This window comes from Gadus chalcogrammus, chromosome 10, assembly GCF_026213295.1.
Source record: "Gadus chalcogrammus isolate NIFS_2021 chromosome 10, NIFS_Gcha_1.0, whole genome shotgun sequence".
NCBI lineage: Eukaryota > Metazoa > Chordata > Actinopteri > Gadiformes > Gadidae > Gadus > Gadus chalcogrammus.
Window position 1 is genome coordinate 12,617,041 of NC_079421.1, and position 18,781 is coordinate 12,635,821.

The following is an 18,781-nucleotide window of genomic DNA, read 5'->3' on the forward strand; positions in this document are numbered from 1 at the left end:
CTCTGTCTGTCTCTCGCTCTTTCTCTCTTCTTCTCTCTCTAACTCTACCTCTCTCTCCTCTTCCTCGCTTTATTTCTCTCTCTATCACTCTTCCTCTCTCTCTGTTTGTGTTGCTGGTTAATCCTGTTCCATGTATTGTGTGTGTGTGTGTGTGTGTGTGTGTGTGTGTGTGTGTGTGTGTGTGTGTGTGTGTGTGTGTGTGTGTGTGTGTGTGTGTGTGTGTGTGTGTGTGTGTGTGTGTGTGTGTTTATGTGTGTGTGCATATGTGAGTGTGTATGTGTGTATGCGAATGTGTGTGTGTGTTCTGTGTGGCTGTGCTGGGTGGTCAAAGACCCAAAGAAACTTTGGCAGGATAAAAATGTCTCTGGGAATCAAGCCAGAATACACACTAAATGCACGCACACACTGTCACACTGTCACACTTAGCCTATTGTTCCGTGTATTTACGTCTTTGTCCGCCTGTCGGTGTGAACACCACTGCCTCTGTCTCCAGGTCTGACCTGCTCTGTACCCTCTCATACTAGTTGTAGTTCAGCCCCCCTGACACCCCCCCAAACACACACACATGCACATGCACACACATACACATACATTTGCCCCACCCTTCCATCTCCCTGTTGTCCCCCTGTCTTCATGCTCCACTTACCCTCATCACACATCTCTCTCTCTCTCTCTTTCTCTCTCTCTCTCTCTCTCTCTCTCTCTCTCACTCTCACTCTCACTCTCACTCTCACTCTCACACTCTCTCTCTCTCTCTCTCTCTCTCTCTCTCTCTCTCTCTCTCTCTCTCTCTCTCTCTCTCTCTCTCTCTCTCTCTCTCTCTCTCTCTCTCTCTCTCTCTCTCACTCTCTCTCTCCCCACCCCCCAGGCTCCAATCACACACACAACCTCCTGTGTGCTACTTATTGCCCCATGTTTTACCTACTTGTCCCTTTGGATATATTTCGTTCCCTTTCCCTCTCTCCCTTTCTTTCACTCTCTCTCTCTCTCTCTCTCTCTCTCTCTCTCTCTCTCTCTCTCTCTCCCCCTCTCTCTCTCTCTCTGTCGCGTTCTCTTTCTCTCTCTCTCCCTTTCCCTCTGTGTATATCTCTGTCTCTGCCTCTGTATCTGTCTCTCTCCCTCTCCCCCTCTCTCCTTCCCTCCATCCCTCCCTCCAGGTAGCAGATTTTGCCGTTGAGGCATGAATGATAATGGCGAAAAGATGGCATGCAAAAGCAGATATTAATTATTTCTAATCAGACAGGCTTTGTCTTTTTTGCCTGTTTTTCTACTAATGAGATGCTCTCCTGCAGATTGCAATACTGAAGGTGTGTGAGCGCGTGCATGTGTGTGTGAGTCAGCCTTTGTGTGTGAATATTCATACGACACTGTGTGTGTGTGTGTGTGTGTGTGTGTGTGTGTGTGTGTGTGTGTGTGTGTGGGGGTGAGTGCGTGCCTGTGGTTTGTCCCTGATAGAGTGGCCATCTGAACGTCCTGACCTGCACCAGAAAATAACCGGTGACGTATGCAGCCCTGTAAAAGTCGGCCACGCCCCCTTCAGTCGACCTCCAGCCCGGCCGGCCAATGGGCTGTGGGCACGGGGTTTAGGCAGGGGCTCGGAGGTGTGTGACTGGTCCAGCACGTACAGGGGGAGGGGGGGATTGGGGGGTAGCGTGTCAGATGCCCATGTGTCTTTGGGTAATTTCCATGAAGGACTACCGTTCAATGCTACCGAAAGGATCAGATAATGCCCACTCGTGCAGATATCGCACTTAGTCCCGCAAGCACAAAGCACACCAGTGCACACAAACGCCAGCATCACCATTGTGTGGTGTGTGTGTGTGTGTGTGTGTGTGTGTGTGTGTGTGTGTGTGTGTGAGTGTGTTTGCGTGTGTGTGTGTGTGTGTGTGTGTGTGTGTGTGTGTGTTCGTAACTCTTGGACCTCGGCAGTTTGATTTAGGTGGTGAGGTACGGAGACCAGAGTCAAAGTCAGAGTGTTTTACGGTCAAATGGGCATTTTACGACAAGGCAAGCGTTATATGTGTGGTAAAAACGAAACGATGAATGAAAAAAACATGTGCAGTCATAAAAATATATGAAAAAGTACCTAGGGTAGTAAAGGTTTGAAATAAAATATGAGAAAGAGGAAGGGAAGGAGGGAGAGGAGGGAAGATAAGTGGAGAGGAGAGGGGAGGCAGAGAAAGTCAGGTGTGGGTTCACATATTGATGCACTTATTACTATATTATCATTATGGTCCAGCACTACGAAACATTTTTTATTATTCCTTGACACACTTGCATTCGTAAACATACACCTAGTGACATAGATACTCATCTGGGATCCGTACTCAGACTACGTAACATTGAATCTGGTGAATGGCGGGACATAGCCTGGGCAGGAAACTCAAACACTAACAGGGGCGGAGTGAGGTCTTGTTTCCTGTTTGGCTACGGAGATATTCTACCCAAGGAGAACTTGTTCGCCCTAATGGCCATAAACATGTATTATTATGGTGTCTTTCTACATAGGCTAGTCTAAACAGTGTTGATTTAAAGAATTTAAAGACCCAAGCAACATGATTGATCAAAACAGAGGAACGTCTAACTCCTGGCTCCTCAGAGTTTTATATCGATCTAATGTCTTAGATTTAGGAGACAACAGAACTACCCACATTTCAACCTCAATCATTTCCATCACATTTCTTCTTCCCTTTTCTTTCCCGCTGCTGAGCTGCGCACAATTAACAGACAGGATTGTCCCTCACAGCTCCCCTCTGAGAGTAATGTGATGGGCGTGGCCCGACCCTGACTGCGGGCGTGGCAGCTATATTTAGTGGTACAGATTGACCCGTTCCAGAAAAAGCTGCAAGGGCACAACTCACTCCTCAATAACATTATCTCTGCTCTTGGCTCGCGTTCTCTGACACCCAGTCGCACGAACACACTCATGCACGCACGCACACACACACACACACACACACACACACACACACACACACACAGGCTTTCTGATGATACCCCTTGTTGCCTCTCTGTCTCCCTTCTAGCCCACTGAAACTGGGCACCCTGTGGTTCCCGACTCGTGTTCACACACACATACACACGCTCCACACACACACGCACACACACACATGCACATGCATAAACACACACACACACCAGGACCTCATGACAAGCAACACATCAGCTCTGACAACTCCAAGCGGATGTGTGTAGGAGAAGGGAGTGTTTGATAATAACAAAAGAACACTCTTAAGGGGGAAAAAAACACAGGTGTGTGCGTGTGTGTGTGTGTGTGTGTGTGTGTGTGTGTGTGTGTGTGTGTGTGTGTGTGTGTGTGTGTGTGTGTGTGTGTGTGTCCTTGTGTGCGCCGGTGTACGTCTCCATGAGAGAACAGCGAAGATGCTGCAGGCCTCCCAACAGACTCTTCTCCAGAAAACCAAAGCAAACAAAAACCCACCTGTTCTATTTCCAAACTGCTGCAGGGAAAGGGTTAAGCAACACACTCTCACCCACAGGAGGGAGGGAGGGTGGAGATAGATGGGAGAGAGAGAGAGGGGTGAGAGATAGAGGTGAGAGAGAGGGAGAGTGGTAGAGGGAGACAGAGAGAGAGGGGTGATAGAGAGAGAGAGCTAGGGAGATGGAAAGAGAGACAGATAGGGGGGAGAGAGAGAGAAAGAGAGTGATAGGAAGAGGGAGAAAGATTTAGAGGAAAAGAGAGAGAGATAAGGGGAGAGAGCGCTAGAGAGAGAGAAAGAGAGTGATAGGGGGGAGAGAGAGAGAGAGAGAGAGAGAGAGAGAGAGAGAGATAGGGAGAGGGAGAGAAATGTAGAGGAAAAGAGAGAGACACATGGTGGGAGTGAGAGAGAAAGAGAGAGATGGGGAGAAAGAAAGAGACAGAGATAGGGGGGAGAGAGAGATGGGGGAGAGAGAGAGGGAGGGCGAGAGAGGGAGATAATGAGATGGAGAGCGAGAGAGATACCAGCGGTTTGGCAGTGAGAATAGCTCAGCCTCACACTGTGGGAAGTGTCTTGTTTCACTGCTATTTAAGTGCACCTGAACGTCTGGTCTTGATCTCTCCGTCAGACGAACGAGCCCAGGGTGCCGCGGTGCCGTCTGACTGAGAGCGACTCGGTACATAGTGCGCGCTGGTGTCTTCCCTCAACTGGGGTGTGCTCTCCGTTCTGTTGTGTCTGCCTCCATCTCCTCACCTGTCTCCGTCTGGTTCTCTAGCTTTCCCTTCTGTGGCCACCTTTGGTCTTGGGCTTTTGTTTTCTGTGTGTGTGTGTGTGTGTGTGTGTGTGTGTGTGTGTGTGTGTTTGTGTGTGTGTGTGTATGTGTATGTGTGTGTGTGTGTGTGTGTGTGTGTGTGTGTGTGTGTTTATTTTTGTATGTGTGTGTTTGTTTGTGTGTGTTTGTTGCGTGTGTGTGTTTGTCTGTGTGTATGTATATATGTGTGCGTGTGTGTGTGTGTGTGTGGGGGGGGGGGCGGGCCTTAGCTTCTCCTAACTAAGGAGGAAAGGTTGAGATATGAGCCTGAGGGATGGAGAGGGAGAGAATGCAGCATGGATCCCAGACCCCACTGGCATCTGTGCTCTAACCCCCTTCTGACGCACACACACACACACACACACGCACACACACACACACACACACACACACACACACACACACACACACACACACACACACACACACACACACACACACACACACACACAATCCCGATAATCTCTTTACTGTTGCATAAGACCTAAGCATGAACGCACATCTCTCTCCCTCTCTATCTCTTTCATACACACAGACACACACACACACACACACACACACACACACACACACACACACACACACACACACACACACACACACACACACACACACGTGCACACAGGCTCCGATGTATTCCTTTCATAGCACTGCATCACTTTCATCACACCTTCTGCAAAGTCTTGAAGGTGTTTTTATGTAGCATGACTACGGACATGCATCGTTCTGTGCTTTTGTGCGTGCACGTGCGCGTGGGTGCACTTGCACTTGTGTCCGTGTTCGTGTGCGTTTCTGATTGCCTGTGTTTGTCTAATGGCGGGGATGGAAAGAGGAGTGTTTACAAGTTAATGTTCAAAGGGTTCTTGGTAGTCCACTGAGAGCCCTGAGCTGGGCGCCAGGCTGGGAGTGCACACACACACAGTAAACCAGTACATGTTGGCATGGCACCGTGGGCCAACCCTTGATGTGTTTTGGTGGGAGCAAATTTGTGTATGGCGCTGTGCTTTTAATCCTATTACTGACCAACCATTACATGACAGTGAGGAGGAGAGGGGAGAGAGAGGGAGAGGGGGGGAGAGAGAGGGAGAGGGGGGGAGAGAGGATGGAATGAGAGAGAGAGAGAGAGGGACAGAGAGTGAGAGAGTGAGAGAGTGAGAGAGAGAGAGAGAGAGAGAGAGAGGGACAGAGAGAGAGAGAGGGACAGAGAGAGAGAGTGAGAGAGAGAGAGGGACAGAGAGAGGGAGGGAGAGAGAGAGAGAGGGACAGAGAGAGAGGGACAGAGAGAGGGAGGGAGAGATAGCTGAAAACAAGGGGCTGTTTCTAGCTTTCAACCCAAGTCAAGCAATTTTCCCAGCTGTTTGAAATTACTTGAAAAAATTGTGTGAGCCTGCGTGTATGTGTGTGCACGTGTGCGTGTGTGTCACTGTGACTGTGTGTGTGTCTGCCTGTGTGTGTGCGCTCACGCTCTTATAGTTTTCAGTGAGTGTGCGTCCGTCTGGATGGGTGACGCTTCTGCTTTATTTTTCCTTCCAAGCCAGTGATTTCTTATTTGTTTCATAAACAAGTATTTTACTTAGTGCAAGCATTGTAATATGGATGCTTATGATACTATACTGTATATGCAACTCCTACAGCCTTGACGAAACACACACACACACACGCACACACAAACATACACACACACACACACACACAGTCCCATTGTTGTTGTGTTCCTGTGTTTAATACAAAATGAATAGCGGGATGGAATCAAGAGAGGCACCATAACACGTTACATCTAATAGGCTTTTGTGTGTGTGTGTGTGTGTGTGTGTGTGTGTGTGTGTGTGTGTGTGTGTGTGTGTGTGTGTGTGTGTGTGTGTGTGTGTCTGTGTCTGTGTCTGTGTCTGTGTTTATGTGCGTGAGTGACTGTATTTGCCTTTGGGTCTTTGTCTTTGTGCATGTGTGTGTGAGTGTGTATTTGTGTGTGCTGCTTATTCCAGAGGAAATGAGAGATACAGTGAAGATTGTTAAATAGAAGCGCTGTAGGCAACACCATTGTTAGTGGAAACAAGGCAGCGTCCCAGAATGCCGATGTGAGAGGGTGCTGTTCTGGGATCTGTTCGGAGCAGGGGGTGTTGGTTTCTTAAATTAGGTAGGTATATTCATGCAGATATTATCGCTATTATTAAGCGAGCGACCAGAATAATATGAAGAAGGATGATGATTACAATGGACAGTGGCTCAGGAGGTAGAGCGGTTTGACTAGTTCAACCCCTTACCTTAACAGCTCCCGACGAGCTGGCTGTCACCTTGCATTGTTGACGACGCCGTCGGTGTGGTAACGTGTGTATGAATGGGTGAATGTCGGGCAAGTTGGTAAAGCTCTTAAAAAAGCCCTATAAAAATGCGGTCCATTTACTATGGTACCTATAAGAGAATAAACCACAATACACAACCTATAGTGGGATAAAATGCAAGCATACCAGTACTAAAATGAACTACAAAGTAAAAGATGTAATGATATAAATAATTCCCAGGGTAACTCAGTGAAAGGATCCTGGAGCAGCCTTGGCTCAAAGTGTCTGAGCCTGCTGGTGTCGTCTCTGCTGGCCGCCTGCCGGCCCTCTCCAGGGCCCGGCCATCACAACATTAAACACTCAGCCCGCTTTGGTGCTCCGCCCGGACCCCGGCACGGACGCCACAGCCCGGGATCACACACCGCGACCAGCCTCAACCGGGGATACGCATGTCAGGGAGACGGGGAGAGGGGGAGAGAGAGAGAGAGGGAGAGAGAGAGAGAGAGAGAGAGGGGGAGGAGGGAGAGAGTGGGGGGAGAGAGAGGGGGGAGAGAGAGATAGAGGGAGAGAGAGAGAGGGGGGGAGGAGGGAGAGAGAGGGGGGAGAGAGAGATAGAGAGAGAGAGGAAGAGGGAGGGAGTGAAAAGGGGGAAAAAGAGGGAGAGTGAGAGGGAGAGAGAGTGAGAGATCATATCAAAAAAAGTTAAGTTGCTAAAATTCATTTAGAAATATCAACACAAGACATCCACTTCGCAGTCATGGCGAAGGCACAAAACGTTTTTTTGCAGGGGCATTTTTGCATTCTACTTTGCACTTAAACACAAAGAAAAACATATGCATACACACCACTTAATCCCTCCCCTACACACACACACAAACACACACACACACTGAAACATACACAAACCAATACACACAGCACCAAACCTACACACAGGCATTCACATTTTGTTCACAGGGGAGCACTCAGAAATTCCATCGTCGCTCATCTTTTATCAACAATCAGCCATCCATCATCTTGTCTTCCCTCGGCGACTTCTATCAATCTGTCTGTCCTCCTGAGCACTGCCACCAGCTACCCCAAAAAGACAGACAATCAGATAGACAGACATGGAGACAGAGAGACAGGCAGGAGGAGAGATAGACATACATGGAGACAAAGAGGGAGGAATACAGACAGAAATAAAGGCAGTGAGACAGGCTGAAAGACAGACAGATGGACAGACATGGAGAAGAGAGAGAGACAGAGGGACACACAAACATGGGGACAGACAAACAGACGGATCATACACATACGAAGAAAGAGAGACTGGAATGAGGAGCAGTAGACAAACAGTCAGACAGACAGACAAATGTTCATAAATTGAACAGATAGACGGAAGCTACGGGCAGAAGCCGAAGAGAGAGACAGACAAGCCGGCAGCAAGATAGAGAGACGGGAGTGGGAGGCAGAGAGACAGACAGACAGACAGACAGACAGACAGACAGACAGACAGACAGACGGACAGAGGGGCAGGCTGCAGCTGATTAAAGAGTCGTTTGTGGCGATAAGGTGGGTGGGAGAGAGAGAGATGTCAGAGAGCTCGTCAGGTGAGATAAGGGGGAGGGCAGGCTGGGGATGCAGGCGGAGGGGGGGGAAGGCTGAGGAAATGGACAGGGGAGGGGGAGGGACGTAAATAGTGTGTGGGTGTGTGCATGTACGTGTTTGTGGGCAGATTAATGCGGGTGTGGGTGTGTCGGGGTGTGTGCGTGCGCGTGGCAGAGGCTGGGGGTGCAGATGTAAGGCTGTGATTGCAGGTTGATGAATAGGTGCGGAAAGGAAAGTAGGGTGAAAAAAAGCGACAGAGAGAGAGAGAGGGAGTGAGCAAGAGAGAGGGAGTGAGAGAGAGAGAGCGAAAGAGTATCATCCCACAACCACCACAGACGAGTTGCGAGACGCAAGGGGAGTGGACCGCCGAAATATTGACTGTATTTTCCTCCGACGTGTTACAAAATCCTCATATCCTACCCTTTAGCCAATCAATAACCACGACCATCTGAGTTGCTCCTGGCAATCAGAGGGCTACTAATGTTCTGAGCTTCATCCACAGGCCTTCAAGGGGGCGTTTAAGATTGGGATTGTTGTTTGTTGCCTTCACGCCCATCTCTCTCTCTCTCTCTCTCTCTCTCTCTCTCTCTCTCTCTCTCTCTCTCTCTCTCTCTCTCTCTCCCCCTCTCTCTCTCTCGCCCTCTCTCACTCTCTCTCTCGCACTCTCTCTCTCTCTCTCTCTCCCTCTCTCTCTCCATTTGGGTCTCTGTAAACCCCCTTGGAGGATTTGAAGCACTGTTTTCAAACATTTAATCATGGATTTACCCCCGTCTTAATCCAGCTCAAAGAGTTTGTACTCTTTCGTCTGCTCTAACAAATACGCTGCCTTGAAATGTCCTACGACGGGAGCGCTTCCTTCCTTTGTATTACTTCCTCCTCCTCCTCCTCCTCCTCTTCGTTATAATCACCTCTACACCTCCTCATCTCTTCTTTTCTACCTCTTCCTCAACCAACCACAAATCGGTAGAATCCATCCCTCATGCTTGAGATCCGGATATCGTATCCACGTTGCGTTTGTGAGGCAGACTGAAGAGCCACCTGACACCTGCCACACAAGTGACCGCAAACGGCTGCTCGCAATCACAATTCACAAACCTTCACCATCTCCCACCTCTGCCTTGAAAGAGAATATGAGCGCATCTCTTTACCATAATGTGTGAACACGGATTTCTAGAATTCAATAAGTGGAGTTCAAGGGGTGCCGTTTCCATGACAATAATTGCATCTGAATGACGAATGGAAGCCAGGACGCAGTTTGTCTGCATGACTATCTGGGAACAGAAGCCTCTTAGCAGCCCTGAATCTGGTTAGGCTAATTGCATTCTAATTTCTCTGTAACTGCGCCTTTCATAGACGAAAATGAAGAAATGAAATGGTATTCCCAGTGGCCATTGTCTTCTTCAACCAAAACATAGTGCCCGGGGGAGCCCTGGTGGCTCACCAGGTAGAGCACGTACCATATAGGCTCAGTCCTAAACGCAGCGACCCGGGTTCGAGTCCTGCCCGTGGTCATTTGCTCAATGTCCTCCCCTCTATCTCCCATACCTTCCTCTCTATCTCACTCTATAATAAACCATTAAAATGCAAAACATAGTGCCCAAAATTGTATCATCAATCACCTCACCCCATTGGGGAGCCTAACCTGAATAACGGATCAATGAATGAACCAGCCTGATTGTCACGGTACATAGTCACATCCTGTGTTGTCTCTCTTTCCTCCCAGGCCAGGGTGGTTGCCTGCATGACGGCCATCCTCAGCCAGATGGACAACCGCCACTACGCCTCCTACATCGAGACCTTCAGCGGCACCACGGACCTGGTGGTGAGGCAGCAGCAGCCGCACGCCACAGTCCAAGAGTTTGGTCTTCAGAGTGCAGTCGGAGATTCTTCATTCTGTAGCTTGAAGTTCTTAGAACAAGGAAGTGGTCTTCTATGTCCTATAGAAACATACAGTAGTGTTGATGAATATTGAATAAGCCCAAGCAATAAGGTAGAACGTACAGGCATGCATAGTCAATAACAGATACAAGCATATTTTGTCATATTCGTAGAAGCTCCCTCTACGTCCCGAAGGCAATCACTGAATCAATCAACCCCGGACAGCAATCACTAAATCCTCACTAAATCAGTGTGACAGCAATCGCACTCTGACAAAATAACTAAATATACAGGTATCTGTGGCAGTGGCAGGCCGGTAACAAGCCTGTCCACTTATTTCATCAGGCCCAAATGAAATGATCGGTGTGCCTACCTGTCTGTCTACCCAACTACCCGTCTACCTGCGCACACTCTGCCGGGGCGCTCACTGTGCATGATATCAGTCTTCATAAAGGCTAGGCAGAGCTGTAGCTAAAGCTAGCGAGCTAGTCACGGATTTAGGGGAATGGCTTAGGAGGGGGGGGGGCCTTAGGGGAGGGATGGGGGGGGATTTCTTCGGTTGATTTCTTTCTAAATCTTGCTTACTCTGGCTGGTTTCTCCAAAGTTGGCCTCCCTGGCTTTAACAATGGGCCCGAGTCACACACCAGCTGTTCTCACGCAGCCAGTCTCAGTGTGCCCGCCTCTCACCCTTTAGGACTTCTTGATGGAGAGCTTCCTGCTGTTTAAGGACCTGATCGACGGCCAGCACGTGTATCCCTCCGACTGGATGGCTATGATCATGGTTCAGAACAGGTAGTGTAAACCATCCTTCCATTGTGTTTAATAATACGAAAGCCAGCACTATTTTATGTGCGCACGCACCCATGGCAACCGTCCGCACAGCGCCGATGGGTCTGCCCATCGATCAAACAAACTGCTTATTATACATTCAGTTTTCACAGCGCAGCATTGTGTTGCCTCTATATGGCCACCGGCAGCAACCCCAACAGCACGGCCCATTGGGCTCGGAAGTGAAATATTCCCCCTCTCTTTCCGAGACGGGCGGGGCCTATATAAGGGTTCCCCTTCTGGACATCTTCTAAATAATAGAAATAGAATAATAGAATAATAGATAACGGAGGGGTGACACGGAACGCTGATGTTTTCCCGAAGTCATCGGGAACGTCGGCGGATGAATGGGAGATCGTGGACACGGCCGGCCCGGGCATCAGGGGCACCGGGCCTTTTCCCGGGGGTCCAGCCCAGCTAAACGCCCCCCTAGGCGGCAGATTAAAAAGAATAAATCTGCAAAAGCAGCGCTTGAGGATGGACGGTGGAAACATGAGGGAGGGTGGAGCAGAGAGGGAGGGAGGGAAGATGAAAGGCCCTCGCAGGAGATGCCGCTAAATGCGGCCAGATCGACAAAGTGTTAGCATCGCTTACGTTAGCGATGCGTCATCATCGTCTCCTGTCCAAAGAACAGCGTTAAAGCTGCCAAGGAACAGTCCAATCGATATTAAAAAGTGGTTGTCCCCTCTCTAATTTCCTCAAAGACATTGGTGGCATAATTGGCATATCTTGTTCAGTAAATGGGATCAATATTATTTGACATTCGTTTTGTTAAAAATTCATTGGGCTCATTTTATGAGCTCGTAATTTTATTGTTACAATTATCAAGACTTCTGTCTTTGTTGTGCGTGCATGGCGTGCGTGTGTGCGTGCGTGTGTATGTGTATGTGTGTGTGTGTGCGTGGGCGCCACTGGCAACAGCCTCATGTGTCACGCTATTCAGGCTATGGTAATTACAGTGTTGTTGAAAGGTCTGTTTTAATTAATGTTTGTGTTGGCTAAAGAACCATTTCACTTTTGATGGGTAGTGTATCAGTTAACTAAATAGGGTATTGTTTTCTTTCTCTGTGCTTTGACCATGTGGAGAGAGTGCTAAAGTGCATTATTATAATGGTTCATTATTATTTTACTTAAATTAAATGATTTTCCCAGTCCGGCCCTGTCCATGAAATTCTAGTTCTGGTGTGTATTTTGTGTAGTGTATATTTTGAGTTGTAAATCAAAAAGTCTCGGCAAACCTTGGAGTGGAAAAATATTTATAAAAATTATAATACAGCACTGTAAAATATAAATTAGTTAGATATCAAATTGGAACAATCTGAAGAAGATAATATTATCATATTTACACATTTTAATTGTAAAAATAGTATGATTTAAAAGTACTTGAAAGACTTCAATCTGTTATCTCAGAAACATCTTTAAATTAAACAGTGGAAGCAGATGAATAACTTGGGGCCCCTGATGGCTTTGGGTCCCCAGAGGACAGGTCCCTATCAATACCGCTCGTACACTTTCCCGCCGGGTCTCCCTTGGCTTATTATCAAGCTCAACCATATTGCTTTCTTAATGTATTCATCCTGCTCGGCCAGCAAGGCCAGACCCCGGCCAGGAGATATCGCTGGTTTGACACCTTTCCTCGAGGACCCTGATTCAGATGGAAGGGAGGAAGGGTAAACGCCATAGAGTTCATTTTCCGCTGCCGACGCTTCTCTGTGGCCCCGTGTCATTTATTCTGGGTTGTCCCCCCCCCCCCCAAACTCCCCCAGCCGGTAATTCAGCGGTCGAGAGCAGGACCTCTCCTCAGACCTCCAGACTGTTGAGGACTGTGTTAGTCAACACCCACGGTGCTATTAAAGGCAATCAAGACACAGCCATCCCAGGGCCTCTCAGCCACCCCCCAACCCACACGCAGACCCGCACACACACACACACACACACCGACGCTCACACACGCAGACTCTCACACACACTACGACACTCACACACACTCCATCTTGCTTGAGGAATTGTTGTCTGCAGTGATCTGTAGGCGGCTTGCATGTGACATAGCGCAGAACCAGAGAGGGAGGGCAGCAGTCTGAAACAATGGCCGAGCTGCCGGCGATGGGAAGACGGTGCATTAGACACATGCAGCGGGAAACTCGGTCTGGCACACTTGTTGCTTTATGTGTGCGTGTGTCGGTGCGTGTGTGTTCAATTCAGTTTTTTCCATTAGCACTTACTGATAATGACAGGGACTTCTTTGTCAGGCGGCATCACAAACCGAAAATGAGAGCAACTCAGACAGGCAGATAAGATAGATAGACAGAAAGACAGACAGACGGAGGGAAGAGGCTCAGAGTGAATTGGAGGGTGATAAGGAGCACCTTTAGTCAAAGGGGTTAGCAACATAATAGGATTCTAGAACAAAGGAGACTCCTGCTCAGGCGTGAGAAAGTAGTGGGTGAGAATAGGGAGGGAGAAGTGAATTAAGCCCTGGATAACAATTACTGATAGTTGTTATGGGATGGACAGGGGTTGACCTCCGGAGCTAAACCTAACCCATATAAAACCGACAGATCTGGTTATATATGCATGCAGACTGTCAAGGTGAGGAAGTTTATCAAGTGCATTTGAAGTTATGTTATATAACAGCTGAGGGTTATTTTCTGCCTCACACTTTTTAAAACAGTCTGGTGTGAAGTAACAGGTGTATATATAGATATGTGACAAGGCTTATCACGACAGTGATTCTATGTGTTAACGATGAAAAATCGTTTTTTTTATACTTTTATAAATTTATACTGATATATTCTATATTTTTGTTCACATGTTAGACCCTTATTGTTTAAGTGATGTAGTGAAATAAAATATTTGAGTTTAATGAATGACGATTTAAGTATCAGACGACTTCAATGGCCACCCAAATGCCAACATGGATTTCAGGTGTGCTTGTCATTCAATACATTATTGCAAACATACAAATAAAAAAAGGTGTTTTGATGACCCACTTTTGTTCTTAACCTCATCGTGTTAGATAGTGTGTGCACAGTACATTATGATAAGCCATTTATAGACAATACATACCCATGCATCTGCGAATGATTGTATAATACTTTAATGTATTTGTGTGTGTGTGTGTGTGTGTGTGTGTGTGTGTGTGTGTGTGTGTGTGTGTGTGTGTGTGTGTGTGTGTGTGTGTGTGTGTGTGTGTGTGTGTGTGTGTGTGTGTGTGTGTGTGTGTTTGGTGTGCTGTTTATATGTGTGTATGTCTCTATTAGAGTCTTCCTGAGAGCCATTAACACCTATGCTGAAACCATGAACCACATGTTCCTGAACAACAATGTCTTTGAAGTACAGGTCAGTCTCTCTCATGCGCTCTCTCTCAAATTCCAGGCTTTATTGGCATGGGACCCAAACGTTTAGATTGCCAAAGCAGGTGAATAGATAGAATATTAAGTACTAAATATCCGTGCATGTGTGTGGGTGTGTGCCATACATATTACATAACGCTAATCCACTTTATCTTTTGGTCTTCTTTTTTCATCCTCTTTTTTCATCCTCTTCCTCACTAGCTGTGGAATAACTACTTCCACTTAGCGGTGGCCTTTATTACCCAGGAGTCTTTGCAGCTTCAGCACTTCTCCCACACCAAGAGGAACAAGATCCTGGCCAAGTAAGACGACGTGAAGAGCCGTATAAACGTTTCATTTTTCGCCGCCGCCCACATCTGCCAGCCCTCCCGACGCTAATCAAATTCCGAGTGATTTGTAATGTATCTCAGCCTATTGACAGTATTACTGTGTAGCCACTCATGGTGCATTGGGACTGTGCGTGCTGTCCTGTCTCAGGGACGAGGCTGTACGTGGGCTGGCTGGAGGTCATTATGGCGCCTATTAGTTCAGTCTAATTCTGTTTCCCACTGGGCCAGTTGTTGTTGGAGATTGACATTAACGCTATTGATCGGCACATTGGTCCATAGCCTAGTGTGTCCCTTCTGTAATCTCACTCTCTCTCTTTCTTTCTCTCTCTCTCTCTCTCTCTCTCTCTCTCTCTCTCTCTCTCTCTCTCTCTCTCTCTCTCTCTCTCTCTCTCTCTCTCTCTCTCTCTCCCTCTCCCTCTCCCTCTCTCTCTCTCTTCCTCCCCGGGTAGGTATGGAGACATGAGGAGGCTCATTGGTTTCTCCATCCGGGACATCTGGTACAAGCTGGGTATAAAACCACTCACCGCTGTTTGTTATGGAAACGCCGGAGCCCTGTGATTGGACTGGGACCACCAAGGCTGTTCTAATTGTGTGTGTGTGTGTCTGTGTGTGTGTGTGTGTCGGACGGATGTATGTATGCTTGTGTGTGTTTATGCTGGGCTTGGTGTGGTGTATGGTGTCTGGGCGTGTTTGCGTGCTTGTTGTGTTTTTACACCTGTGTGTGCACTTGTGTTTGTGTATGTGCATGTTCGTATGTGTGTGTTTGTGGGACGGATGTATGAATGCTTGTGTGTGTGTGTATGGGGAGGGTGTATGGTGTGTGGGTGTGAGTGCATGCTTGATGTGCGTTTACGTGTGTGTTTGTGTGTGTGTGTGTGTGTGTGTGTGTATATATCTGCGCACTGTGTGAGGGTGCGGCTCGGTGTGTGTGCGCTTGCCTGGGGTGTTGGTGCATGTGTGTGCGTTTGTGTCGTGTACGTGCTGTGTGTGCGTTTTGTGCACGCTGTGTGCGTGACACAGGGAGCCACAAGATCAACTTCATCCCGGGAATGGTGGGGCCCATCCTGGAGATGACTCTGATCCCGGAGGAGGAGCTAAGGAGAGCCACGCTGCCCATCTTCTCAGACATGATGACCTGCGAACACACACACTTCGGCAACTTCCACAAGGTCAGACGCCACGCACGCACGCACGCACACACACACACACACATGCCGGCACGCACACACGCACACGCACACGATGCGACGCACGCGATGTTCAGCTTAGAGCAGAGGGGTAAATATTAGAGAACATGACTTGCATCTCCTCAGAATCACGCCTTGTTTGTTTTCGGTTGCATCTTAAGTTCTTAACCCAAAAGGAAGTTGCTTACAAAAAGCTCTCTCTCTCCATCCGGTTTCACATACGCATAAACCAGGGGAAGAATGAATGAAAGCACGTGTTGTCATGAAGTTGACATGCGCCATTTGATCAGTCGTGCATTTATTACCACCAAACCCTGAGCATAATTCCAGTTCATGTCCCATTACAGCTCTCTAATTGGTCTTTCTCCTTCTCTACCTCTGTGTTTATCTTTGTGTTTGCTGTCCTCTCCCCCGGCCACGTCTGGCTCTCTGTTCCGGCTGGCTCTGTGTTGTCTGTGGGCGTAGTTTGAGAACGAGATCATCCTGAACCTGGACCACCAGGTGGAGGGGGGAGGCGGAGACGTGAGATACATGGAGCTGTTGGAGACAATGTAGGCCTGCAGCACCTACACACACACCACCTCTAGAGGAACACCATATGATACAAATCGCACTCCAACTGTGGTCAGCTTTCACTGCAACCTCAACTACAGTATACACAATCTTACTGCAACCGCCACTGTACACAATGTCAATCAAACCGCCACTGTCATTGCAACCGTGACTAAACAGTCTCACTGCAACCATTACAGTACACATTGTCACTGTAACCGCACTTAACACCCGCTCATTGAATCATGAAACGCTATCAGGGACGGAGTGAAAGAATGGATCTTTACTTCTCCTTCATCTCTGAATCCATAACCACGTGAAGAAGGAAAACAGCCACCACAACAAGGAAGTTAGACATCAGAACGACCACCATTCAGGAGGCTGACCCTCTGCAGAGCCATGAGCGTAACACTTGCTCTCCCTGTCTGGCAGTTTGCTGGAGGACGCCGCGGAGAAGACGGTGCTGAAGTCAGAGGTGGAGCGCTTTGTTGCCCTGGTGAAGGGTCTCCTGCTCCGTCTCCTTGACTACCGCACCGTCAGGAGCGATGACAGCCGGAACAACCGCATGAGCTGCACTGTCAATCTGCTGGTAGGACATTCATATACACACACACTCATAGACACACACACACACACGCACTCACACGTATACACACACTCATAGACACACACACGCACACACACACTGACACACACGCATACACTCACACAGATAAACACACACGCACGCACACATGCACACGCACACCACCACACGCACAGTGCAACATGGGATACTCGTTGGTGAAGGTAAAATCAAATGGGTGGGTCCGCACTCCATTGTGAACAAGCGTTCAGGATGTGATTATGTGATTGGTGACTACAGTGTGCTGATTGTTCAGGATGCTGTGGTTCCACTGAGATAGTGTGCAGGACTACATGTTTGGGAAAGGGTTTCACTTACGCAAAATGTAAAATGACTGAAGAAATTCAATAGACACATCCGAGGGACTCTGGGTGGCATTCAAGTTACCCGAAGGACATGCTGTAGCCAAAGCACATGTTTAAGTGCATCATTGTTTTTTCAAGAGACACTTGGGAACAATAACAGCATTTAGATACATAATAAACGTGTTAAGACACAATATCTACGAGTTCCTAACGAAGGCTCTTTATATAGCTGTTAAAGACGTAAGGGAGTCTGGTTAAACGTCTTGAAGTGTGCAATGCAGTGCACATTTAAAGGGAATTAGGAACCAAACCAAGCGTGAGTGTGAACTTTACGACCCCCATGATTCCCAGGTCAAGGTGTGCATTTACCACTACTTCACAATTAAAGTCCCGACATGCACTTGAAATAAAAATACTTTAATGCCAAACGGGTGACAAAAAGTATTTTGGATACTATTTTGTAAGACAGTGTTGGTTCAGCGTATATGAATAATTTGAGGCCATCATATACAGAAAAAGTCAATACCTAGTCCTAGTAGGATGAGTTGTTTGTTTTTTTGAACTTCCAAGTTTTTAAAGAAAGCCTAGTTTCATTTTTCGTCAAATAAAACGAAGTCTAGGATGTTGGCAAGGATACCGTGCGATTCTTCTTCCTCCTATGGAGTTTAAATATTGGCTGATCTGCAATTCTCACAGATATGAACTAGTGGATTTGATTGCATTTTATTTAAGTAAGACCACAATGACTTGAAGCTATGGCTACACGGTCTGCATAGTAATCATGCAGTGTGTTAGTGTTGTCAACCTAGAGAAGATCTGCACAAAGCATAATTCATAGAGTATACATTATTGTGTAGATTAGATTTGAGATGGCATTTTAATGAGGTGCTTAACAGGAAGAGAGAGGTAGCAGACATGAAGCAGCGCTTCTCCTAGGATGTGGTTCTTGCAGCGACTTAATTGGAACGCCCTTGACGACTTTGTGAATAAATAGGAGCCACTAGAGAAATGCAAAAACCTCTCCTCCCTGTCTCAAGTTTTGCCTATGCTTTTATCAAAGTGCATTGGGGATGTTGCGATACCACCTAAATATTGGCCTGAACTGAATCTTCTATATTTAATGTGTTTCCTGACAGTTTTGTGTGAGGGTGAATCTTATGTTTAAGGTGTTTTGTCAAAGTTTGGTGTGAGGGTGTATCTTATAGTTAATGTGTTTCCTTAAAGTTTGGTGTGAGGGTGAATCTCATATGTAATGTGTTTCCCGACAGTTTGCTGTGAGGGTGAATCTCATATTTAATGTGTTTCCTTAAACTTTGGTGTGAGGGTGAATCTTATATTTAATGTATTTCCTTCAAGTTTGGTGTGAGGGTGAATCTCATATTTAATACGATTCCCGACAGTTTTGTCTGAGTGTGAGTTTGCATTCCATCCCCTGCTGTCTGTTGCATATCGTTTCACTTTGAGGTAATCTCCTCATTGAATTCTTCTGCACGGTGATCTCCGTATCACCGGCTGGACCATGCGGGCTACCGTAGCTTATCCAATCCCATAGCGTATCTAATCAAATCCCACAGCATATCAAATCCCATAATTCACCGTCAGATCTCCA

At 47.4% G+C, this 18,781-nt stretch overlaps 1 protein-coding gene across 3 annotated transcripts in view; it reads left to right on the top strand.

Moving 5' to 3' along the window:
- LOC130390881 (dedicator of cytokinesis protein 2-like) overlaps positions 1–18,781 on the top strand; it is a 148,406-nt gene that overhangs the window by 107,193 nt on the left and 22,432 nt on the right. For all 3 annotated transcript variants that reach the window (XM_056601049.1, XM_056601051.1, XM_056601050.1), the window contains 8 exons: positions 9,838–9,936; positions 10,688–10,785; positions 14,082–14,160; positions 14,376–14,476; positions 14,953–15,011; positions 15,524–15,672; positions 16,156–16,241; positions 16,675–16,831. In XM_056601049.1, coding sequence (XP_056457024.1) covers positions 9,838–9,936; positions 10,688–10,785; positions 14,082–14,160; positions 14,376–14,476; positions 14,953–15,011; positions 15,524–15,672; positions 16,156–16,241; positions 16,675–16,831 — 828 coding nt within the window. The remainder of the gene's footprint in view (positions 1–9,837; positions 9,937–10,687; positions 10,786–14,081; positions 14,161–14,375; positions 14,477–14,952; positions 15,012–15,523; positions 15,673–16,155; positions 16,242–16,674; positions 16,832–18,781) is intronic.